Source organism: Lithobates pipiens, unplaced genomic scaffold (genome assembly GCF_037356315.1).
Source record: "Lithobates pipiens isolate NorthernLeopardFrog02 unplaced genomic scaffold, aLitPip1_a1.2 Scaffold_30, whole genome shotgun sequence".
NCBI classification, from domain to species: Eukaryota; Metazoa; Chordata; class Amphibia; order Anura; family Ranidae; genus Lithobates; species Lithobates pipiens.
Genome location: NW_027507791.1, coordinates 47219421 through 47245080, shown reverse-complemented (window position 1 = coordinate 47245080; position 25660 = coordinate 47219421). Strand labels below are relative to the sequence as shown.

Sequence of the window (25660 nt, the reverse complement as noted above, 5' to 3'; positions counted from 1 at the left end):
ACAGAAACCCAAGCCATTCATGGCGCTCCACACTCAGTCACGCCACCTGAGTACCTAAGTTACCCAGTGGTCCCGGAGGTCTCATCCAGAAACCCAAGGCACTCCCCACACTCCATGGTGAGGGCCCAAGGTACCCTGCAGCCTCAAATGACCATCGAGGAATCCAAGGCACCCTACACTCCCAATTACACCATCCGAGTACCCACGTTACCCCATGGTCCCAGATGACTCATCCAGGAATTCAAAACATCCCATCTGAGGACTCAAGGTACTCTGCAGACTCAAATGACCCTTCCTAAAGCCCAAGGCAACCCACACTTCCAGCCACCGTGTCTGAAAACCGTAGGTACAGTCTCAAATGACCATCTAGGAACCCAAGGCACCCCACACTCCACCTGGCAACCAAATGTACAGCATCAAACAACCCACCCATGAAACCAAGGCGGGCCACACTCCCAGTCACCACATTGGGAACTCGAGGCACCCTGCAACCTCAAATAACACATCCAAGAACCCAAGGCACCCCACGCTCCCAGTCACATCATCTGAGGGCCCAAGGTACCTGGCAGCCTCAAATGACCATCTAGGAATCCAAGATGCCCTACGCTCCTTGTCACCCCATCTGAGCACCCAAATCTCCCCGTGGTCCCAGATAACTCATCCAGTAATCCAAGGCACTCCTAGTCACCCCATCTGGGAACCCAAGGTACAGCCTCAAACAACCAATGGCGTCCTATACTCCCAGTCACCACATTTGGAGACTGAAAGCACCCCGCAACATCACATAACCGATCTAGGAACCCAAGGGACACCAACTGAGGGCCCAGGGCACCCTACAGCCTCAAATGACCATCTATGAATCCAAGGCACTTTATACTCTGTCACGCCATCTGATCCCCCTCAAGTTTCCTCGTGGTCACGGATGACTCAACCAGGAACCCAAGGCACTCCACCTGAGAACCCAAAGGTGCAGCCTCAAACAACCCACCCATTAACCCAAGGTGTCCCACACTCCCAGTCACCACATCGGGGGACTGAAGGCACCCTGCAACCTCAAATGACCCATTCACAAACCTAAGGCACTCCAAACTCTGTCACTCCATCTGAGCACCTAAGGTACCTGTGGCCCAAGATAACCCATCCGAAAACTCAAGGCACCCCACCTAAAGGTCATCATAACCATCTAGGAATCCAAGACACCCCAACACTCTCAGTCACACCATCTGAGAACCCAAGTTACCCAGTGGTCCCAGATGACTCATCCAGAAATCTAAGGCACCCCACACTCCTAGCCACCCTGAGAACCCAAGGTAGAGCCTCAAAAAACCCCACCCATGAGCCCAAGGTGTCCCACACTTCCAGTCGCCACATTTGGGGACCCAAGTCACCCTGCAACCTCGAAATGACCCATCCAGGAACCCAACTTACCCGCCCCCCACGCCTAGTGACTCCATCTGAGAACCCAGGGTACAGCCTCAAAAAACCCACCCATGAACCCAAGGCACCTGGCAACCTCAAAATGACCCATCCAGGAACCCAACTCCCCCCACCAAGCCTAGCGACTCCATCTGAGAACCCAAGGTATCCCGAAGCCTCAAATCACATGCCTGGTGGAGGGGTCCTGTGTGGCTCTGAAACATCCTTCTCATTGGCTGGGGTGTGATCGTTCAATAAAGCTTCGGACCCTTTTCTGGAGTGCTGGTGACAAAGCCTTTACTCTGCAGCCTCAAAATGACCCAAGACACCCCGATGTGATCCCTCAATATGACCATCGTGGAGACCCAAGACACCCCCCGATGTGATCCCCCACCCCTCAATATGACCATCGTGGAGACCCACGACACCCACGATGTGATCCCCACCCCTCAATATGACCATCGTGGAGACCCAAGACACCCCGATGTGATCCCCCACCCCTCAATATGACCATCGTGAAGACCCAAGACACCCCAATGTGATCCCCCACCCCTCAATATGACCATCGTGAAGACCCAAGACACCCCAATGTGATCCCCCACCCCTCAATATGACCATCGTGGAGACCCACGACACCCACGATGTGATCCCCCACCGCTCAATATGACCATCGTGGAGACCCACGACACCCACGATGTGATCCCCCACCGCTCAATATGACCATCATGGAGACCCACGACACCCACGATGTGATCCCCCACCGCTCAATATGACCATCATGGAGACCCACGACACCCACGATGTGATCCCCACCCCTCAATATGACCATCGTGGAGACCCACGACACCCACGATGTGATCCCCACCCCTCAATATGACCATCGCGGAGACCCAAGACACCCCGATGTGATCCCCCACCCCTCAATATGACCATCGTGGAGACCCAAGACACCCCAATGTGATCCCCCACCCCTCAATATGACCATCGTGGAGACCCACGACACCCACGATGTGATCCCCCACCGCTCAATATGACCATCATGGAGACCCACGACACCCACGATGTGATCCCCACCCCTCAATATGACCATCGTGGAGACCCAAGACACCGACAACGTGATCCCCCACCCCTCAATATGACCATCGTGGAGACCCAAGACACCCACAATGTGATCCCCCACCCCTCAATATGACCATCGTGGAGACCCAAGACACCCCCCGATGTGACCCCCACCCCTCAATATGACCATCGTGGAGACCCAAGACACCCACGATGTGATCCCCCACCCCTCAATATGACCATCGTGGAGACCCAAGACACCCACGATGTGATCCCCCACCCCTCAATATGACCATCGTGGAGACCCAAGACACCCCCCGATGTGATCCCCCACCCCTCAATATGACCATCGTGGAGACCCAAGACACCCCCCGATGTGATCCCCCACCCCTCAATATGACCATCATGGAGACCCACGACACCCACGATGTGATCCCCACCCCTCAATATGACCATCGTGGAGACCCAAGACACCCACGATGTGATCCCCCACCCCTCAATATGAGCATCATGGAGACCCAAGACACCCCGCAAACCCTTGTGTAACCTTCAGCCACCCCCTCGATGGCCAGTCTGGGCACCCGATAACCTTCCAGGTAGGGATCAAGGGCAGGAGACATGGAATCTGGAGGGACCCCCCCAACACCCTGCCCCCCTCTGCAGACCCCAATGTCCCTCCCTGACCTGGCCTAGCACAGAGGGGCCAAATGATGACCTATAACAGTCAAGCAGTTGCCCGTAGCAACCAAAGAGGGCTCACTTATGCGTCTTAGTTTACAAAACGGTTGCTATAGGCAACAGCTTATGAAAACAGGGTCACATGGGGGGGGTTTGTTGCCCATAGCAACTGTATTTACTTAACAGCAGCCTCAGGACCAGGTTGCTGTGGGCAACAGCATCCCATGTGCTCCAATGTTAAATCCCAGCTCCCCCTTTCACCTCTTTGACGCTCGCCGTGTCCCCTATAACGATCTCCTCCTTGTCCTTCGGTGTCTTCACCGTCACCCGGATCAGGCCCTTGCCCGGCGCACCGTCAGCGCCGCTCTCCGCCATCTTCTGCACACCCGCCCACCCAAGAGGAGGAACACACGAGAACTAGCCCGCCGCGCTTTGTCTCACGCCGCTACAGCGACCCCCTAGCGGCCCGGAGGAACAAGCGCCTCCCTTTCCATGTGCTGCGTCATCCTCCGCACCACCCGACCGCCCCCCAGCCAATCGCCGCGCCGCTCCCAAACGAGGCGCGGAACGCACACAGCTCTCGCCATCACCATGACACCACCCCCACACCTTGCCGACCAATCAGCCGCCAGCTCTTTCTTCACACGGCGGCGTTTCGCGCGCCACTAGGACGGCTCGGCCAATCGTCGACCTGCGTTTGCAAAGCTGAGGCTTGAGACGCACCGTGCGTTCCAGGGCCTAGCGCGGTTACTGTGGCAACTCAGGCCTCGGGCTAAAGTTTGATTTTAAAAGTTCGTTTCTTTAAGCGATTGTTCCACCAAAAGTGATACGTGTATTTGCCCCTAAGTAGCGCAAGGCCTTCCCTAGGTGGATGTTGGTGGATAGTTTAGAAGGGGGGTGGACTGGGAGGGGTCAGGTCACGTGACGGGTATCTTGTGACTGCAGGAAGGAGAGGCAGCTGAGTGTCATCTCATTCTGCTGAAGCAGTGTGCTGGACTAGTATGTTGAGGCCCAAAGCTCTGACCCAGGTGCTCAGCCAGGCCAACACTGGGGGTGTGCAGAGCACTCTGTGAGTATGACCCTTCCCCTCCCCCCTCCTGGCCCTGTAGGCCCAATGTTTACAAAGTGGGGACAGGATAAAGGGGGGGCATAGCCATGGCTACCTGTGCAGAGAGCAGGGAGTGAGAGATGCACATAGGGGGCTCAAACTAGAGGCCCTCCAGCTCTTGCAAAACTACAAGTCCCATGAGGCATTGCAAGGCTGACAGTTACAAGCAGGACTCCCACGGACAGAGGCATGATGGGACTTGTAGTATTGCAACAGCAGGTTGGGGGTGCCATTGAGAGTAAAGAGATCTGGAGCACATCCTGCGATTTGCGGGGGGCGGTTCATGTATCATGGGCAGAATTGTGCGATACGGCATACGCAAGGCACACCTCCCAACTTTTTGAGACGGGCATGAGGGCCACCTACTAACAAAAGTATGGAGGCATACGACACTTATCCCCACCCCCTCCTAATATAAATCATCTTCCCTCTACCAGCACAAATCCTCCACCCACCCAAAACAAATCCTCGTGCCCCAACACAATCCCCCCTTCTTCCCCATCCCAGCACTTATCCTCACCCCCTCCTAATACAAATCATTGTCCCCCCTACCAGCACAAATCCTCTACCCCTCCCCACCCAAAACAAATGCTCGTGCCCCTCCACCATCCTCAGTCCCAACACAATCCCCCCTTCTTCCCCATCCCAGCACTTATCCCCACCCCCTCCTAATACAAATCATCGTCCCCCCTACCAGCACAAATCCTCTACTCCTCCCCACCCAAAACAAATCCTCGTGCCCCTCCACCATCCCCAGTCCAAACACAATCCCCCCTTCTTCCCCATCCCAGCACTTATCTCCACCCCCTCCTAATACAAATCATCTTCCCCCCTACCAGCACAAATCCTCCACCCCCCCCATCCAAAACAAATGCTCGTGCCCCTCCACCATCCCCAGTCCCAACACAATCCCCCCTTCTTCCTCATCCCAGCATTTGTCCACACCCCCTCCTAATACAAATCATCTTCCTCCTACCAGCACAAATCCTCCACCCCCCCCCCCAAAAACAAATGCTCGTGCCCCTCCACCATCCCCAGTCCCAACACAATCCCCCCCCCTTCTTCCCCATCCTAGCACTTATCCGCACCCCCTCCTAATACAAATCATCTTCCTCCTACCAGCACAAATCTTCCATCCCCACCCAAAACAAATCCTCGTGCCCTTCCACCATCCCCCAGTCCCAACACAATCCCCCTTCTTCCCCATTCCAGCACTTGACCGCACCCCCTCCTAATACAAATCATCTACCCCCTACCAGCACAAATTCTTGGGCCCCTCCACCATCCCCAGTCCCAACACAATCCCCATCCCAGCATTTATCCGTACCTCCTCCTAATACAAATCATCTCCCCCCTACCAGCACAAATCCTCCACCCCCCCCCCTTCCAATACCCCCATGGCCACGACAGGGGGTACCTTGAGGCCTCCTGTAGGGGCCCCAGCACATACGGGAATGGGGAGGCCAATTAGAGGGGACAAAAGAGAAAGGCATTAGCAAGTCATTTCTAATAAATGAAATGTTTAAAAACAATCCACTTGCATATGTCGGTCCTGTGATGTCAGCTGACCAGTGAACTGTCAGCGTGGGATGCTGTGACCAATCAGCATTTCGGAGTCTTAACCACGCCTCCATCATCAGAGGCTGACAGTTCAATGGAGTTTCCCCGCGGCGCTCTGTATCCTTCTACCGGCTTCCTCCAGCGATGACAGCAGAGCGGCGTAGATCGGGAAAATGCTGGCAGCGGACTTCACAGACTCGCTTGCCTACCGCTCTGAGATGTGCGAGGAGATTGTTTTTAAACACTTAATTTATTAAAAACGACCTCACCAGCGGCTACCTGGCGCCTCTCTTCCTTCTTTCTCTTTTTTTTCTCCACTGTAATTTCCCCACACTGTCCGGGTTCCCCTGTATGCTGGGGCCCCTACAGGAGGCCTCGTGGTACACGTTGCTCCACCTCGTTGGCGGCACTGGTGTCCGGGTCTCGGGCAGTGTCGTCAAGTCGTCTTCCAGGACGGCACCCTGAGAGATGACTGGTCCACCTAACAGGAAACGCAATCAATCAAAGAGGTTAAAACCCCCGCTCCTCCCTGTGCTTCTCAGTTTTTGATTGTTTTCCCCACAGCAAGACCGTTTTTTTTTTTTTTTTTTTTTTTTTTTTTCTGAAGACCCCAAGCCTGGGGCTGGTGGTCTCCCCCTGGGAGCCGGACCACAAGCTTGTAAAGCCTCTATCCTTTATCATTCCTGGGGGGGCCTTCCTCAGGGAGAGAAGAACACTGGACAACAATGTTTCCATTCCAGACGTAGTAAAAGAGTCACCATACTGGTGGCTTTATCATCAGAGGCTTCGGGGGGGGGGCGGGGCTCCCTTGGAACCAACTTCAGCCTCTCAGAATAACTACAGATGTGAGTCCCTTGGGTTGGGGGACCCACCTAGAGGGACTATGAGTCCAGGGTTCATGGGACCCGAGTCAGAAGCACCTCCTCCAATTTTTCGGGAGCTTTTGGCCGTTGGGGAGGCTTTAAAGGCTTCAGAGGGAAGGATCAAGGACCGAGAGGTCCAGATTCTTTCAGACAATGCCACAGCAGTGGCATTCCTAAATCATCAGGGAGGCACCAGATCTCGTGCTCTTCTGACTTTAGCACTAGAGATCCTTGGTTGGGCAAAGCATCGGATTCTCTCCATTTCTGCAGTGCATATAAAGGGAACTTTAAACATCGAAGCAGATTATCTCAGTCGACAGCCGATTCTCCAGGGGGAGTGGGAGTTGAATCCCGATGTGTTCTCCCTGGTGTGCCCACATTTCAGCATTCCAGAGATTGATCTCTTTGCCCGCAGAAGGGTAAAGAGATTCTTCTCTCTCTCCCTCGAAGGATGCTTTGAGGGGATAGATGCATTGGCCCAAGTTTGGAACTTCTGATTGACCTATGCCTCCCTCCGCCCTGGGTCTAATTTTGAGAGTACTCCAGCAGTTGTTTCTCTCCGAAGACAGTCTGATCTTAATCACCCCATGGTGTTGGCCCAAGAGAGCTTGATTTCCAACCCTATGGAGTTGGTCCATAGCCCCCACCTCAGCATCTTTGTTTGGCAGGACCTTCTTCTTCAGGGTCCAGTCTGCTATCCAGATCCCAGCTTCTTCAGGCTGGCGGCCTCTTGAAAGGCAGAACCTGCGGGAGAAGGGCCTCCCTGACAGAGTAGTGGATACTCTTCAGCTGAGTAGGAAGCCAGTTGCAAGGCGTATTTTTGCTAAGATCTAGGGGGTGTTCTCACGCTGGTGTCAAGCGAGAGGCACTTCCCAATGAGAAATCCCTGCTATCCTGGATTTTCTCCAGGATGGCGCAAATCAGGGACTGGCAACCAAGACGCTTAAGGTACAGGTTGAAGTCTTGTCCTGTTTTTTGGACAAGAGATTGGCTCTAGACTCCCTGATCAAGAGGTTCTTATTGGTCAGAGATAGGTTGTCCCCTGTTCAGATGTCTAGATTTCCGCCATAGGACCTTACCTTGGTTTTAGAGGGGCTAACCAAAGTTCCTTTTGAGGTTATAGATCAGATTCCCCTCAAATTTCTCACCGTTAAGTTGACTTTCCTACTGGCAATTACATCAGCCAGGAGGATAAGCAACATTCAGGCCTTTTCAATAAAGGAACCATTTTTTTCGTTTACTTGAGAACAGGGTTATACTTATGCCACATACACACGACCGAACTTTTCGTCAGCAGAGGTCAGACGGAACAAATCCGTCGGGACAATTAGATCATGTGTGGGCTCCATCGGACCTTTGCTGTCCAAAAATCTGACGTACTTTAGAAATAGAACGTGTTTCAAATTTTTTTCGCCGGACCCAGTTCCTATCGAGAAATCCGCTCGTGTGTATGCTAGTCCGATGGACAAAAACCGACGCTAGGGCAGCTATTGGCTACTGGCTATGAACTTCCTTATTCTAGTCCGGTCGTACGTCATCACGTTCGACTCCATCGGACTTTGGTGTGGTTGTGTGTGGCCAAGTCCGTTCATTTGGGAAAATCCAAAAGTCCAGTTGTGTGTACGCGGAATTAGGCAGGACCCCCGGTGCCTCTTCAAGGTAGCATCCAACTTCCATAGAACTCAAGAAGTGGTGCTTCCTTCCTTTTGCAACAATCCCCAACATAGGAGAGAAATTTATTTTCTTTGGCTAGATGTCAGACGTTGTCTGCTAATTTATTTAGAAAAAGTTAGTGTTTAGAAGGTCCAGCCATCTATTAGTTAACTTTTCTGGCCAAAAGAAGGGCCACCAAGCATCTAAAGCAGTGATTCTCAACCAAGGTTCCGTGGAACTCTAGGGTTCCTCCAAAGTTTGCTAGGGGTTCCTTCAGCATTGGGCAATTTCTGCCTCTCAGATAAGTTCCCACTCACACCATTGATCTTTTTAGCTATCTGTAAGGAGGTAATTCTTCTCAATGACCACAAGTGTGAGGAGCATTCTTCCCACTGACCATCACACTAATGTATCATGAGTTGTAGATTTCTAATTTTTAGTAGGGAGTTCCCAGAGACCGAAGAACTATGTCAAGGGTTCCTCTGTGTAGAAAAGGTTGAGAAAGGCTGGCCTAAAGCATCCATAGCAAGATGGATTAAACATGCTATTTCCTTAGCCTATAATCATTCTGGTACGGCAATCCCAAGAGACCTTAAGGCACATTCCACTCGATCTCTGATGACCTCTTGGGCGGAAAGGGCTGGAGCTTCGGTGGAGCAGATATGTAAAGCCGCAATGTGGACAAGTCAGAACACCTCCCTGAGGCATTATAGAGTGGAGTTACTGTCTCCTCAGGATCTGGTGTTTTGGTAGGAAAAGTCCTACAAGCGGTTGTCCCGTCCTAAAAGTAGGCCTGAGCTACTTGCTCTTCTCTCAGGGTGCCGTCCTGGAAGACGACTTGAGAAAATGGTCAGTTACACTTACCGGTAACGGTGTTTCTGGGAAGTCTTCCAGGACAGCCTACTTCCCACCCGCTCTTTTTTTTAGGTATATTCATAATGTGTAGAGTTTTGTGGTGTTTATTTTCACTCTCGTGCACTGGTGTGGGTCGATACTTTTTCACAACTGAGGAGCACAGGGAGGGGCGGGGGTTTTAACCACTTTGATTGCGTTTCTTGTCAGGTGCCGTCCTGGAAGACTTCCCAGAAACACCGTTACCGGTAAGTGTAACTGGCCATATATATATATATATATATATATATATATATATATATATATATATATATATATATATATATATATATATATATATATATATATATATTATGGGATGCACCAAAATTTCGGCCGCCGAAACATATCGGCCGAAAATGCCCTTTTCGGCAATTTGCCGAAAGGAAAAAACGGCCGATAATTGAGCTGAAAATGGGGCGGGGCCTGGGCGGGGCGGAGCTCCGCCCCCACCCCTGGTGCCGCCCATCATGGTAGATCTGTAACGCAGGAAAGCCGCCTCCGCCGTCTAGCTCAGTAGAGCGACGGGAACATCCCAGCTTTAATTTCAATAGCTGTGTGTTCCCCCGTCATGTGCCGTCGCATACAGCCCCTCCCCCTTGTCCGGGGAACTGTGATAGACAGATTACCCTTCCAGATTGGACGGGTGATCTGTCTATCACAGTTCCCCAGACAAGGGGGAGGGGCTGTATGCGACGGCGCGTGACGGGGGAACACACAGTTATTGAAATTAAAGCTGTGATGTTCCTGGCGCTCTACTGAGCTAGACGGCGGAGGCGGCTCTCCTCTCTCTTCGCTGCATCACTGGCTGCACAGGGGGGCAACACACTGGCTGCACAGGGGGGCAACACACTGGCTGCACAGGGGGGCAACACACTGGCTGCACAGGGGGGCAACACACTGGCTGCACAGGGGGGCAACACACTGGCTGCACAGGGGGGCAACACACTTATCTCTTTTATCATGTCGCCAGTCTCTGACCACCTCCTGTACCAATGCCCCCAGTCTCTGACCACCTCCTGTACCATGCCGCCAGTCTCTGACCACCTCCTGTACCAATTCCGCCAGTCTCTGACCACCTCCTGTACCAATCCCGCCAGTCTCTGACCCTCTCCTGTACCATGTCCCCAGTCTCTGACCACCTCCTGTACCATGTCCCCAGTCTCTGACCACCTCCTGTACCATGTCCCCAGTCTCTGACCACCTCCTGTACCATGTCCCCAGTCTCTGACCACCTCCTGTACCATGTCCCCAGTCTCTGACCACCTCCTGTACCATGTCCCCAGTCTCTGACCACCTCCTGTACCATGTCCCCAGTCTCTGACCACCTCCTGTACCATGTCCCCAGTCTCTGACCACCTCCTGTACCATGTCCCCAGTCTCTGACCACCTCCTGTACCATGTCCCCAGTCTCTGACCACCTCCTGTACCATGTCCCCAGTCTCTGACCACCTCCTGTACCATGTCCCCAGTCTCTGACCACCTCCTGTACCATGTCCCCAGTCTCTGACCACCTCCTGTACCATGTCCCCAGTCTCTGACCACCTCCTGTACCATGTCCCCAGTCTCTGACCACCTCCTGTACCATGTCCCCAGTCTCTGACCACCTCCTGTACCATGTCCCCAGTCTCTGACCACCTCCTGTACCATGTCCCCAGTCTCTGACCACCTCCTGTACCATGTCCCCAGTCTCTGACCACCTCCTGTACCATGTCCCCAGTCTCTGACCACCTCCTGTACCATGTCCCCAGTCTCTGACCACCTCCTGTACCATGTCCCCAGTCTCTGACCACCTCCTGTACCATGTCCCCAGTCTCTGACCACCTCCTGTACCATGTCCCCAGTCTCTGACCACCTCCTGTACCATGTCCCCAGTCTCTGACCACCTCCTGTACCATGTCCCCAGTCTCTGACCACCTCCTGTACCATGTCCCCAGTCTCTGACCACCTCCTGTACCATGTCCCCAGTCTCTGACCACCTCCTGTACCATGTCCCCAGTCTCTGACCACCTCCTGTACCATGTCCCCAGTCTCTGACCACCTCCTGTACCATGTCCCCAGTCTCTGACCACCTCCTGTACCATGTCCCCAGTCTCTGACCACCTCCTGTACCATGTCCCCAGTCTCTGACCACCTCCTGTACCATGTCCCCAGTCTCTGACCACCTCCTGTACCATGTCCCCAGTCTCTGACCACCTCCTGTACCATGTCCCCAGTCTCTGACCACCTCCTGTACCATGTCCCCAGTCTCTGACCACCTCCCGTACCATGTCCCCAGTCTCTGACCACCTCCCGTACCATGTCCCCAGTCTCTGACCACCTCCCGTACCATGTCCCCAGTCTCTGACCACCTCCCGTACCATGTCCCCAGTCTCTGACCACCTCCCGTACCATGTCCCCAGTCTCTGACCACCTCCCGTACCATGTCCCCAGTCTCTGACCACCTCCCGTACCATGTCCCCAGTCTCTGACCACCTCCCGTACCATGTCCCCAGTCTCTGACCACCTCCCGTACCATGTCCCCAGTCTCTGACCACCTCCCGTACCATGTCCCCAGTCTCTGACCACCTCCCGTACCATGTCCCCAGTCTCTGACCACCTCCCGTACCATGTCCCCAGTCTCTGACCACCTCCCGTACCATGTCCCCAGTCTCTGACCACCTCCCGTACCATGTCCCCAGTCTCTGACCACCTCCCGTACCATGTCCCCAGTCTCTGACCACCTCCCGTACCATGTCCCCAGTCTCTGACCACCTCCCGTACCATGTCCCCAGTCTCTGACCACCTCCCGTACCATGTCCCCAGTCTCTGACCACCTCCCGTACCATGTCCCCAGTCTCTGACCACCTCCCGTACCATGTCCCTAGTCTCTGACCACCTCCCGTACCATGTCCCCAGTCTCTGACCACCTCCCGTACCATGTCCCCAGTCTCTGACCACCTCCCGTACCATGTCCCCAGTCTCTGACCACCTCCCGTACCATGTCCCCAGTCTCTGACCACCTCCCGTACCATGTCCCCAGTCTCTGACCACCTCCCGTACCATGTCCCCAGTCTCTGACCACCTCCCGTACCATGTCCCCAGTCTCTGACCACCTCCCGTACCATGTCCCCAGTCTCTGACCACCTCCCGTACCATGTCCCCAGTCTCTGACCACCTCCCGTACCATGTCCCCAGTCTCTGACCACCTCCCGTACCATGTCCCCAGTCTCTGACCACCTCCCGTACCATGTCCCCAGTCTCTGACCACCTCCCGTACCATGTCCCCAGTCTCTGACCACCTCCCGTACCATGTCCCCAGTCTCTGACCACCTCCCGTACCATGTCCCCAGTCTCTGACCACCTCCCGTACCATGTCCCCAGTCTCTGACCACCTCCCGTACCATGTCCCCAGTCTCTGACCACCTCCCGTACCATGTCCCCAGTCTCTGACCACCTCCCGTACCATGTCCCCAGTCTCTGACCACCTCCCGTACCATGTCCCCAGTCTCTGACCACCTCCCGTACCATGTCCCCAGTCTCTGACCACCTCCCGTACCATGTCCCCAGTCTCTGACCACCTCCCGTACCATGTCCCCAGTCTCTGACCACCTCCCGTACCATGTCCCCAGTCTCTGACCACCTCCCGTACCATGTCCCCAGTCTCTGACCACCTCCCGTACCATGTCCCCAGTCTCTGACCACCTCCCGTACCATGTCCCCAGTCTCTGACCACCTCCCGTACCATGTCCCCAGTCTCTGACCACCTCCCGTACCATGTCCCCAGTCTCTGACCACCTCCCGTACCATGTCCCCAGTCTCTGACCACCTCCCGTACCATGTCCCCAGTCTCTGACCACCTCCCGTACCATGTCCCCAGTCTCCGACCACCTCCTGTATAAAAATATTTTTTAAAAACAGTCATTTTCGGTATCGGGGCTGTTTCGGTTTTCGGCCTAGTGTATTTTTCATTTTCGGTATCTGTATTCTCTTTTTTTTTTTTTTTTTAAACTCCGGACACAAATGTAGATATTCCTCGCTAGCCACAAGGTTTAAAGGTCCACTTTGCATACCTAGATATTGCCTTGTAAAAGTAGCGGTGACCTTACCATTCAGGCCCCTTTCCGGTAGGGAATGAGCTGTCGGTGCCAGTGTAGCGGTCCTGGGATTTCAAATCCCTACTCTTTTGCCTAGTCTTCTTGTAGGACTTCCAGGATGGATTAGAGCAGTTCCCTGTGCTGGCACTGACCAATCAGAATCACTCTGATCCATCCCAGAAGCCCTGCAGAAATTTTTTTTTTAAAAAGGGAGGAGAGTGGGGATTTCAAATCCCTGGACCAGTACACTGGCTGCATGGGCACCCACCGTTCATCGACCACGGAGGTAAGTACAGCGGGGACTGGGGTGGGTGGGTCGGAGGAAATAGGGTGTTCACCTTTTCTGAAAAGGTAAACCTACACTTTAGCATAGGGGTCACAAAACTGCGGCCCTTAACTTGCTTTTATCTGGCCCTTAGGGCACTATCTCATCCTCTAACACCAACGATGGGGCACAATTCTTCCCAATGACACCAACAATTGAGCACAATTCTTCCCAATGACACCAATGATGGGGCACAATTCTTCCAAATGACACCAACAATTGAGCACAATTCTTCCCAATGACACCAGCGATGGGGCACAATGCTTTCCAGTGGCACCAGCGATGGGGCACAATGCTTTCCAGTGGCACCAGCGATGGGCACAATTATGCTCACCGAAACAAATGATAGGGCGTTAATTTTCCCACTGACGTTGGGACCTTTTCTATTCCCAATAGCCACAGTCCGCCCGCCCCCCCCCCCCCCCCCCCCAAGTCTGAAGGGCAGTAAACTCAGAACAATAAAAATAGACATTCCCCAGTAAACTATTTGATAAAATTCTTACTTGGTACTTGCAGTGCTGCTGACTCCTGGTCTTTCAGTGCTGCTTTCCTGAACTTCACAGGAAAGCGTTAACAGTGGATAGTGCAGTCTGTTAGCTTGGGGAACAGGGAGGAGAAAGGAAGAGCAATGGAAGTGCCTTGCTATCCCAGGTTATGGGGCTGTGGGTTTTTATTGATGCACACAGTGTAGAGCGACTCGGCTCTAGTCCCTGCATGCAAGGGTGACTCCATAAGCTGAAACCTGGGGGCAGCGGTATTAAACAAGGATTGGACTGGCCATTGAACACATTCCGCCCTCTGACCCCCTCTGTGTTTTGTGTCCTCCAGGCTCCTGAACAATGAAGGCTCTCTACTTGCATATTCTGGTTATGGTGACACAGATGCCAGAGTTACAGCTGCTATTGCTAGCAACATTTGGGCTGCCTATGATAAAAATGGACACCAAGCCTTCAACGAGGACAATCTTAAATTCATCCTTATGGACTGTATGGTGAGTGTCAGAGCAGCTATACAGGTCAGACTTCAGGTTAATTAACCTTCACAGGAAAAAAATGGGAGCTAAAGCCGTACACCCCAAATTTCTGCCAGTAAATACCTTTATACAGCCCACTTCCTGCTTCTTGTCTGGTCATTAGCCTAGGCTCAGAATATCATGCACAGCTCTCTCTCTCTGAGAGTTTTGCCAGGAAGGGAGGGGGATGAGTCATAAGAGGGCCAATGAGAGCTGCAGAGCTGGAGGCGTGCCTCTGTGTAAATCCAGGAAGTGAACAGGCAGCAGCTTCAGCTGCCCACAGTTAAAATAGTTGCAGCCGGAATCAGTGGAGAGAGATTTCTGCAGATTATTTGGCAAGTACAGAATCGCAGTATATATAAAATATGTAAAGTGGTTGGAGGGAAGCTTCTGAATGGCAAAGATATTTTTATTACAAATGATGTGAGAAAACGTGTGTGTGTGTGTGTGTGTGTGTGTGTGTACACACACACATAAAAATGTGTGTGCATATTGTAAATATTTTATTCTATCTTTTCATGTGACAACACTGAAGAAATGACACTTGTCTACAATGTAAAGTAGTGAGTGTACAGCTTGTATAACAGTGTAAATTTGCTGTCCCCTCAAAATAACTCAACACACAGCCATTAATGTCTAAACTGCTGCCAACAAAAGTGAGTACACCCCTAAGTGAAAATGTCCAAATTGGGCCCAATTAGCCATTTTCCCTCCCCAGTGTCATGTGACTCGTTAGTGTTACAAGGTCTCAGGTGTGAATGGGGAGCAGGTGTGTTCAATTTGGTGTTATCGCTCTCACTCTCTCATACTGGTCACTGGAAGTTCCACATAGCACCTCATGGCAAAGAACTCTCTGAGGATCTGAAAAAAAGAATTGTTGCTCTATATAAAGATGGCCTAGGCTATAAGAAGATTACCAAGACCCTGAAACTGAGCTGCAGCTTGGTGACCAAGACCATACAGCGGTATAACAGGACAGGTTCCACTCAGAACAGGCCTCGCCATGGTCCACCAAAGAAGTTGAGTGCACGTGCTCAGCATCATATCCAGAGGTTGTCTTTGGGAAATAGACATAGGAGTGCTGCCAGCATTGCTGCAGAGGTTGAATGGTGGGGGGGGGTCAGCCTGTCAGTGCTCAGACCATACGCCGCACACTGCATCAAATTGGTCTGCTTGGCTGTCGTCCCAGAAGGAAGCCTCTTCTAAAGATAATGCACAAGAAAGACCACAAACAGTTTGCTGAAGACAAGCAGACTAAGGACATGGATTACTGGAACCATGTTCTGTGATCTGATGAGACCAAGATAAACGTATTTGGTGTCAGATGGTGTCAAGCGTGTGTGGGGGCAACCAGGTGAGGAGGACAAAGACAAGTGTGTCTTGTCTACAGTCAAGCATGGTGGTGGGAGTGTCATGGTCTGGGGCTGCATGAGTGCTGCCGGCACTGGGGGGCTACAGATCATTGAGGGAACCATGAATGCCAACATGTACTGTGACATACTGAATGAATGAAATACTTGTATAGCGCACAATGCGAACTGAATCGCCTCTAGGCGCTGAAGGCTCTGAAGAAGAGCATGATCCCCTCCCTTCAGAGACTGGGCCGCAGGGCAGTATTCCAACATGATAACCACCCCAAACACACCTCCAAGATGACCACTGCCTTGCTAAAGAAGCTGAGGGTAAAGGTGATGCACTGGCCAAGCATGTCTCCAGACCTAAACCCTATTGATCATCTGTGGGACATCCTCAAACGGAAGGTGGAGGAGCGCCAGGTCTCCAACATCCACCAGCTCCGTGATGTGGTCGTGGAGGAGGGGAAGAGGACTCCAGTGGTGACCTGTAAAGCTCTGGTGACCTCCATGCCCAAGGGGGTTAAGGCAGAGCTGGAAAATAATGGTGACCACACAAAATATTGACACTTTGGGCCCAATTTGGACATTTTTCACTTAGGGGTGTACTCACTTTTGTTGCCAGTGGTTTAGACATTAATGTCTGTGTTGAGTTATTTTGAGGGGACGGCAAATTTACACTGTTATACAAGCTGTACACTCACTACTTTACATTGTAGACAAGTGTCATTTCTTCAGTGTTGTCATTTTTGTGAGATAATGTGTGTATATATATATATATAATATATATATATATATATATATATATATATATATATATATATATATATATATATATATATATATATATATATATATATTTTTTTTTTTTACGGTAATTAAAAATTTACACTAGTGTGTGCTTCTACTCTCCTGGGTAGGCGGCGCACCGCTTCTGCTGTGATTAATCACGGCATCCCCACAAGCTAACCCCCTTGGTATAGAGCTTCCCACAGGGGAGTTGGCTATTGCAGGGAGGATACGAGACAGCCACCGAGGGACCCCAGAACAGGAGGATCGGGGCCACTCTGTGCAAAACAAAGTGCACAGTGGAAGTAAGTATAACTTTATTTAGAAAAAAAACAAACCCATACAACCCTTTAATATGTACCGTAGTCTCTCTTAGTGGAAACTGGCATTGCTGAGGGCTGATTATTGAACATTGGAAGATTAGTGTTGTGGCTCTTTTTGTAGCTGCTCATTGGTAGGGCAATTATTGCCTTGTCTGATGGCTTGTCTGTTGCTGCCCCCTGCAGGAAGGCCGTGTTGCGATTACAAGAGTGTCCAACTTGCTGCTGTGCATGTATGCCAAGGAGACTGTTGGATTTGGCATGCTAAAAGCAAAGGTAAGATATTGTTAGCAAATTGCATCCATGTACAGTGTTGGCCATCAACAGTTTATTGACAAATAACGACACTCTACTAGTTGGTGTCCCAGAACAATTACATGCAGACAGGTGGTGTGCCAGGATAACATCTAGTGATTGCAGAACAATGGCACACTGACACTTTCGGGTCCCAGAGCAAGGACGCATTGACACTTGGGGACCCTAGAACAATGGCACGCTGACACTTGGGGACCCTAGAACAATGGCACGCTGACACTTGGGGACCCTAGAACAATGGCACGCTGACACTTGGGGACCCTAGAACAATGGCACGCTGACACTTGGGGACCCTAGAACAATGGCACGCTGACACTTGGGGACCCTAGAACAATGGCACGCTGACACTTGGGGACCCTAGAACAATGGCACGCTGACACTTGGGGACCCTAGAACAATGGCACGCTGACACTCTGGGGACCCTAGAACAATGGCACGCTGACACTCTGGGGACCCTAGAACAATGGCACGCTGACACTCTGGGGACCCTAGAACAATGGCACGCTGACACTCTGGGGACCCTAGAACAATGGCACGCTGACACTCTGGGGACCCTAGAACAATGGCACGCTGACACTCTGGGGACCCTAGAACAATGGCACGCTGACACTCTGGGGACCCTAGAACAATGGCACGCTGACACTCTGGGGACCCTAGAACAATGGCACGCTGACACTCTGGGGACCCTAGAACAATGGCACGCTGACGCTTTGAGGTCCCAGAGCAAGGACGCGCTGACGCTTTGGGGTCTGAGAACAGTAAGGATGCACCGACACCACATTTCCCTGTAGTCCCGGGGGGGTTCTACCATACTGTTAGGAATTGTGGCTGGGTGATAATCAATCAGGTTTTCTATTTGTTTGATAACACTTTGAATATACTTTTATTGAATTGTAATGAATGCCCGGCTGTAATAATTGCCGATTTTATCATTATTTTTTCCTGCAGTTCCTCTGTGTGCGGTTTCTGAACGAATTCTTCTTTTCCTTTTAGGCCCAAGCATTAGTCAGTTACCTGGAGGAGCCTCTAAATCAGGTGTCTGCAAGTTAGGAGCGAGGCGCTCACATCTGCCTGCGTGTGGGGCAAGCCGTAGACTGAGACTATGCGGGACGACGATACGTGAAGGACCGTGGTCACTGCCGATAACACGTGCTGTCATACATGATGCTTCTGCCAGTCTGTTTGGTCCTGTACTGCAGGCAGCTTATCACTAGAACTCATTTCCATATCCATGTCTGAGCTCCACTCAGTTTTCTTTTACTATTTAAGAGAATCTGTCACTTTGCTCATTATTGGTGAAATGACAGGTCCTCCTATAAGCTCACCCACTGATACTTATCTTTTTTGCTTTGTTCATCTGTGAGAGCCCTTGGGAAATACCTGGTGCTTCTAAGTTTGAGGAAAGTCTATGACCTCCCCCCCCCCATCTTCTCAGAGAAGGCATTGCTCAGAGTGGCCTGTAGCCTTCTCCCACTTCCTATGAGGAGGCAGTGCTCAGAGCAACCTGTGACCTTTTATCCTTCTCTAAGGAGGCACAGTTGACAACGGCCTGTGACCGTCTCATGCTCCTCCTCCAAAGCAGCAGCCTGTGCCCTTCTCTCTGTCCTATGTGGAGTTGTTGCTCAGAGGGGCCGTTGATCTTCCTCCAAGGAGGTGGTGCTCGGAGCAGCCTGTGACCTTCTCCCCCTCCTCCGAGGAGGCGGCACTAGGAGCAGCCAATGACCTTCTCCCCCTCCTCCGAGGAGACGGCGAGCAGCATGTCTCCTCCCCTGAGGATGCAGTGCTTAGAGCCGCCTGTGATCTTTTCCCCCTCCTCTGAGTAAGCGGTGCCCAGAACAGCATAGGACCTTCTCTCCTCCTCCGAGGAGGCAGTGCTCGGAGGAGCCTGTGACCTTCTCCCCTCTTCCAAGGATGCAGTTCTCGGTAGCATGTGATTTTTCTCCCTCTCCTCCGAGAATCATGTGACCTTTTTTTCCTCCCTCCTCTGAGGAAGCAGTGCCAAGTGTGAAATGTGACCTTCTCCCCCACTGTGCAGGCAGTTCTCAGAGTGGCCTTTTAACCCCCCCCCCTCCCCCTCCAAGGAGGCAATGCTTAGAGCAAAATGTGACCTTCTCTCCCTCCTCTGAGGAAGCGGTGCCCAGAACAGCATAGGACTTTCTCTGCCTCCTCCAAGGATGCAGTGCTCAGAGCAGCATGGCTCCGCCCCTGAGGATGCAGTGCTCAGAGCAGCCTGTGACCTTCTCTCCCTCCTCTGAGGAAGCGGTGCCCAGAACAGCATAGAACTTTCTCTGCCTCCTCTGAGGAAGCGGTGCTCAGAGCAGCCGGTGACCTTTTCCCCCTCCTCCCCAGAGGTAGTGCCTGTGACCCTCATCTCTCCCTCCTCCAGTGCTCTGACAAGCCAATCACCAGGTCCAAAAACTGGGAAGGGGAGCATGTAGTTTGGACTCCGGCTTCTGATGGAGTGACGGGACGGAGAGGCAAAGGTGAGTATCGGTTTGTTGGTAGTGAGGTCTCTCAAGAGAACCTGTCACTTTTGTCCAGAATGGGCAGAAGGACAGATTTCAGAGCAAAGTGACAGCTTTCCTTTAAAATGACCAAATGATTGGTTTGGGTTGCGCACCGCACACCATTGCTGTACAAAAAAACAAAAAACAGAAATATATCATTGTACTCTTCTCATTCTATACTTTGCTGAGTGTGCAAAAGATTTATGGAAAGAGCAAAAAAGAAAAAAAAAACTGTACATAGGCCGGAATTTTGTGGCAAAATGAAATGAAAAATAGTAAAAGGTATTTAAATATGAAACCGTGTCTTTGCTTTATTTATCCAATCCGCTTGCATCGGGAGATTGCCGCTAAAATGGACTTGCAATATACTGTACAGCAATAGTTGTTGTTAACTACTTGAAGACCAAGTCTTTTCTGGCACCTTTTATTTACAAGTTTAAAATTTTTTTATTTTTTGCTAGAAAATTACTTGGAACCCCCAAACATTTTATATATATATATATACTTAATATAATTTTATGTGTGTATATATAATATTGTGTGTAATAAATATATATAATGGTATATGCTAAATATCAGTGCCGCCTATCAGCACCCATGAATTCTACATATCAGTGACGTATAAAACAAAATTTTATGACAAACTAAAACTTTTTTTTTTTAGTTTAGCAAAAAATAAAACCCCCCAGAGGTGATCAAATACCACCAAAAGAAATATCTATTTGTGGGCAGAAAATGATACAAATTTAGTTTGGGTACAGCGTAGCATGCCCGCACAATTGTCATTCAAAGTGCGACAGTGCTGAAAGCTGAATATTTGCCCTGGGCAAGAAGGGGCAAAAGAAGGTGCCCGGTATTGAAGTGGTTAATGGCTGTGTGTTGAGTTATTTTGAGGGGACAGCAAATTTACACTGTTATACAAGCTGTACACTCACTACTTTACATTGTAGACAAGTGTCATTACTTCAGTGTTGTCACATGAAAAGAGAGAAGAAAAGATTTACAAAAATGATGGGGGGGGCTGGTGGGTCTTGCGTCCCCCCTCCTGCCACTTAGCAAAAAGTTCCAGCGGCTCTCGAGCCACTTGGAACTGGTTTCATGAGGAAGCCGGCCGCCCGCTGCAATAAGCGATACCCCAGGATTATGGCTGATATCTTTAGTCATAATCTTGGTGAACCACTTGCAAACCGAAATAAATAAATAATAGTAAAAAAGAAATATATATATAACCATTCCACGAGCATGTGAATTTTTAAAGCATGTCAATTGAGGTATCTATTTACGCGACATCTTTTATATTTTACAAAATGGCGCCATATATTTTTTTTTTTTATTATTATTAAAGTATATTTGTTCCCAAAGAATTGCATTAAAAAAAGCTGCAAAACCATTCCACGAGCGTGTGCATTTTTAAAGCATGAAATTGAGGTATCTATTTACTCAACATCTTTTATATTTTACAAAATTGGGCTATATATTATTTTTTAGGTTTGTTTATTTTTTTTATTTTTTTTTTTTCATTCGTGTATTTGTTCCCAAAGAATTGCGTTAAAAAAAACTGCTGCACAACCATTCCAAAAGTGTGTGCATTTTGAGGTATCTATTTGCTTGACATCTTTTATAAAAATTGGCCTATATATTGTGGTTTTTTTTGGGGTTTTTTTTTTATTTTTCCATTAAAGTGTATTTGTTCCCAAAAAAATTTTGTTAAAAGAAATGCTGCGCAAATACTGTGTCACATACAAAATTGCAATGACTGCCATTTTTATTCTCTAGGACCTCTGTTAAAAAAAAAAAAAAATATATATATATATACACACACACACACACACACACACACACACACACACACACACACACACACACACACACACACACACACACACACACACACACACACACACACACACACACACACACACACACACACACACATATATACATATACACACACACATATATATATATATATATACACATACATATACACACACACATATATATATATATATATGTGTGTGTGTATGTATGTATGTGTGGGCAAACAAAAATGACTGACTGATTTTTACAAAAAAAAAAAAAGTGCCGGAAAAAGCCTGGGTCTTCAAGTAGATAGAAATGTCGGATTCCTGAGAGCAAAGTTCCCAGACTCTTATTACTAAATGGATCTTGCCTATTTTATTTAATATATTTTGCATATTTTATTTATTTTATTTAATATATTTAATTTAATATAATTTGCATATTTTATTTAATAGCTGCAGAATATTGTAGGGTGACTCATAAAGAGTATGCCTGGAGGAGGGTGGCGGAAGAGTAAAGGTCAATCTAAAGCAAACCTTGTTCTATTCTGTATAGCAAAGGTGTATTTGTTGGCATTATCATTTTACTTCCTTGTGTGTGTTCCGTCAACGCGGATCCTGTGCTGCGGCTGTTTTTTTTTTTATAGACTTTGCTTCATTAAGTGTATCTCTAGGCAAAACATTTTTTTTTTCTTCATTTTGGATAGAGTAAAGAAGGGTTATAACCTCTGTTGTTTTTTATTTTTTTTGCCACCTGTGTCCCCATTGAGAAGATTTCCCTTCACTTCCTGTCCTACAACCAAAACAGGAAGCAAGAGGAAATCTCTGCAATATAAGGGAATGGGGCATCCCCCCCAGGTCCCCATTGGAAGATTTCCCCTCTATTCCTGTTCTGGGGACAACCCAAAATTTGGGATTGTCTGGCTTTCCTTTTCCGTGATAATGGTAAACAGGACAAATAGGATGAATCTCCCTAATGGGGACACCGACGGCAAAAACAAAACAAAAAAAAAGGTGTATTAATCCCTCTGTGCTCTATAGAAAAATAAAAAATAAAGTTTTGCTTTTAGTTATCCTTTAAGTTTTTTGGATAGGGCTGTCTCCCCTCCCCAATGATCACCAGGGCGGGGCACCCTCTGGTGATTAGTGTCACCAAAAAAAAAAAAAAAAAAAAAGAACAGTGAGGGGAAATCCAACATTTTGCAGTTGTCCCCAGAACAGGAAGTGATGGGAAATTTTCCAATAGGGGCACCTAAGAAGTTGAATGCTCATCACTTTGGGAGATTTCTTAGGGAACTTCCTGTTGGATCTCTGGGACAGGAAATGAAGGGATATTTTTTTCAATGGTTCACAGGCCTACAAGAGCCCAACCGCAGGCACCATCGTCCCACCATCTCATTGGCTTCAGAGAGGTTGATAGGTTTTCAGATCTGCCTGGGGGTGAGTTCTTGTGGGTCCTCTGAATATGTCATCTCTGTGCTTCTCTATGCAATGTAGGCAGATGATGGCTGGTGGGAGGGCCGGCAGGGGGCTGTACATGGCTTCCTGAAAACTTCCTAGCGCCCTGCCTCGGTACTCCTCTCAAGAGACCTCAGTCATGGTGCAAACAATGGGAGGAGTTATGCAAATATCAAAAGTGGATGTTCCCAGGCAGGCTGAATTTTCATGTAAATGCCTCCATGAATACTTGAAATCCAAGGACAGGGGTGGACCATGAACCATCAGGCTGGGGAGGAAAGTGCTAGATGATGCCGGATGTCTTCCAGCCAGGAAATGAGGTGAGGCTCTGTCTGACTTGCTGCAGCTTATAATGCATGTTGTGAGAAGCTCTCAGTGTGCGGTGAAATCAGAGTAAGCCGTTTCAGGAGAGGAGCCTGTACAAATGGGCAAGACTAAAGGGAAGGCCGCAGTTCAAATGGCAAACCATACTGGTGCCTTTTTTCCTGACCAGGCATGGCATGTGGTGGTGCGGGTAGTTGCAGTCATCCTAAATGAATGGTATTGCAAAGCACATTACCGCAACAGCTTATGTAGGTGTTAAGTTGGTCTAAAATGCTGGACTTACCTTACTGATGGATAGGCATCCCTGTCAGATGTTAACCACAATGGTGCTGGACCTTCAGAGCCTAATCCAACCTTGAAAGTCCAGCCAAGCCCAATCTTGAGCCGAACATGGACAGTCAGGTCAGGATTGAGTGTTGGCCCCTCCTAGCTAAATTCAACCTTGGTAAGACCACCCAGGCCCAATCTTGAGCTAAACAAGGACAGTCCGGTTGAGACTGCATGCTTGCCCTTGTAGCCAAATTCAACCTTGAAAAGACCACCCGGGCCCAATCTTGAGCTGAACATGGACAGTTAGGTCAACAATGGGTGCTGGGTCCTCGTAGCCAAATGAAACCTTAATAAAACATCCAGGACCCAATCTTAATCCGAACATGGACAGTCAGGTCAAGATTGGGTTCTGGACCCTTGTAGCCAAATTCAACCTTGATAAGACCACCCAGGCCCAATCTTGAGCCCAACATGAACAACCTGGTCCAGATTTGGTCCTGGACCCTTGTAAATTGGGTGCTGGGCCCTTTACCCAAATTCAGCCTTGATAAGACCACCCAGGTCTATTCTGGAGCCGAACATGGACAGTCAGGTCAAGATTGGGTACGGGGCCCTCATAGCCAAATTCAAACTTGATAAGACTGCCCAGGCCCAATCTTGAGCCAAACATGGACAGTTCAGATTAAGACTGGGGGCTGGGTCCTCGTAGCCAAATTAAACCTTGATAAGACCACCCAGGCTCAATCTTGAGCTGAACATGGACAGTCAGGTCAAGATTGGGTTCTGGACCCGCGTGGCCAAATTCAACCTTGATAACACTACCCGGGCCTAATCTTGAGCCAAACATAAACAGTCTGCTCAAGATTGGGTGCTGGACCTATGTAGCCAAATCCAACTTTGATAAGACCACCCAGGCCCAATCTTGAGTCCAACATGAACAGCCAGGTCCAGATTTGGTCCTGGACCCTCATAGCAAAATTCAATCTTGATGAGACCACCCAGGCCCAATCTTGAGCCGAACATGGACAGTCAGGTCAAGATTGGGTGCTGGACCCTCATAGCAAAATTCAATCTTGATGAGACCACCCAGGCCCAATCTTGAGTCCAACATGAACAGCCAGGTCCAGATTTGGTCCTGGACCCTCATAGCAAAATTCAATCTTGATGAGACCACCCAGGCCCAATCTTGAGCCGAACATGGACAGTCAGGTCAAGATTGGGTGCTGGACCCTCATAGCAAAATTCAATCTTGATGAGACCACCCAGGCCCAATCTTGAGCCGAACATGGACAGTCAGGTCAAGATTGGGTTCTGGACCCTCAGCAAAATTCAATCTTGATGAGACCACCCAGGCCCAATCTTGAGCCGAACATGGACAGTCAGGTCAAGATTGGGTGCTGGACCCTCATAGCAAAATTCAATCTTGATGAGACCACCCAGGCCCAATCTTGAGCCGAACGTGGACAGTCAGGTCAAGATTGGGTGCTGGACCCTCATAGCAAAATTCAATCTTGATGAGACCACCCAGGCCCAATCTTGAGCCGAACATGGACAGTCAGGTCAAGATTGGGTGCTGGACCCTCATAGCAAAATTCAATCTTGATGAGACCACCCAGGCCCAATCTTGAGCCGAACATGGACAGTCAGGTCAAGATTGGGTTCTGGACCCTCATAGCAAAATTCAATCTTGATGAGACCACCCAGGCCCAATCTTGAGCCGAACGTGGACAGTCAGGTCAAGATTGGGTGCTGGACCCTCATAGCAAAATTCAATCTTGATGAGACCACCCAGGCCCAATCTTGAGCCGAACGTGGACAGTCAGGTCAAGATTGGGTGCTGGACCCTCATAGCAAAATTCAATCTTGATGAGACCACCCAGGC

General features: G+C 49.9%; 2 protein-coding genes across 3 annotated transcripts in view; one reads left to right on the top strand and one right to left on the bottom strand.

The window, feature by feature from the left end:
* UBQLN4 (ubiquilin 4) overlaps positions 1–3589 on the bottom strand; it is a 30297-nt gene extending 26708 nt beyond the window's left edge. The window contains exon 1 of one of the 2 annotated variants that reach the window (XM_077464171.1): positions 3415–3589. In XM_077464171.1, the coding sequence (XP_077320297.1) occupies positions 3415–3528 (114 nt within the window). In that variant the 5' untranslated portion in view covers positions 3529–3589. The remainder of the gene's footprint in view (positions 1–3414) is intronic. The other variant, XM_077464172.1, reaches the window with a different exon arrangement.
* A 480-nt stretch (positions 3590–4069) lies between these two features.
* Positions 4070–20222, top strand: LAMTOR2 (late endosomal/lysosomal adaptor, MAPK and MTOR activator 2). The gene is made up of 4 exons (XM_077464170.1): positions 4070–4222; positions 14458–14620; positions 17289–17378; positions 18411–20222. Exons 1-4 carry the CDS (start codon positions 4155–4157, stop codon positions 18465–18467), a joined length of 378 nt encoding a protein of 125 aa, XP_077320296.1. The 5' UTR covers positions 4070–4154; the 3' UTR covers positions 18468–20222.
* Positions 20223–25660: the final 5438 nt, after the last annotated feature.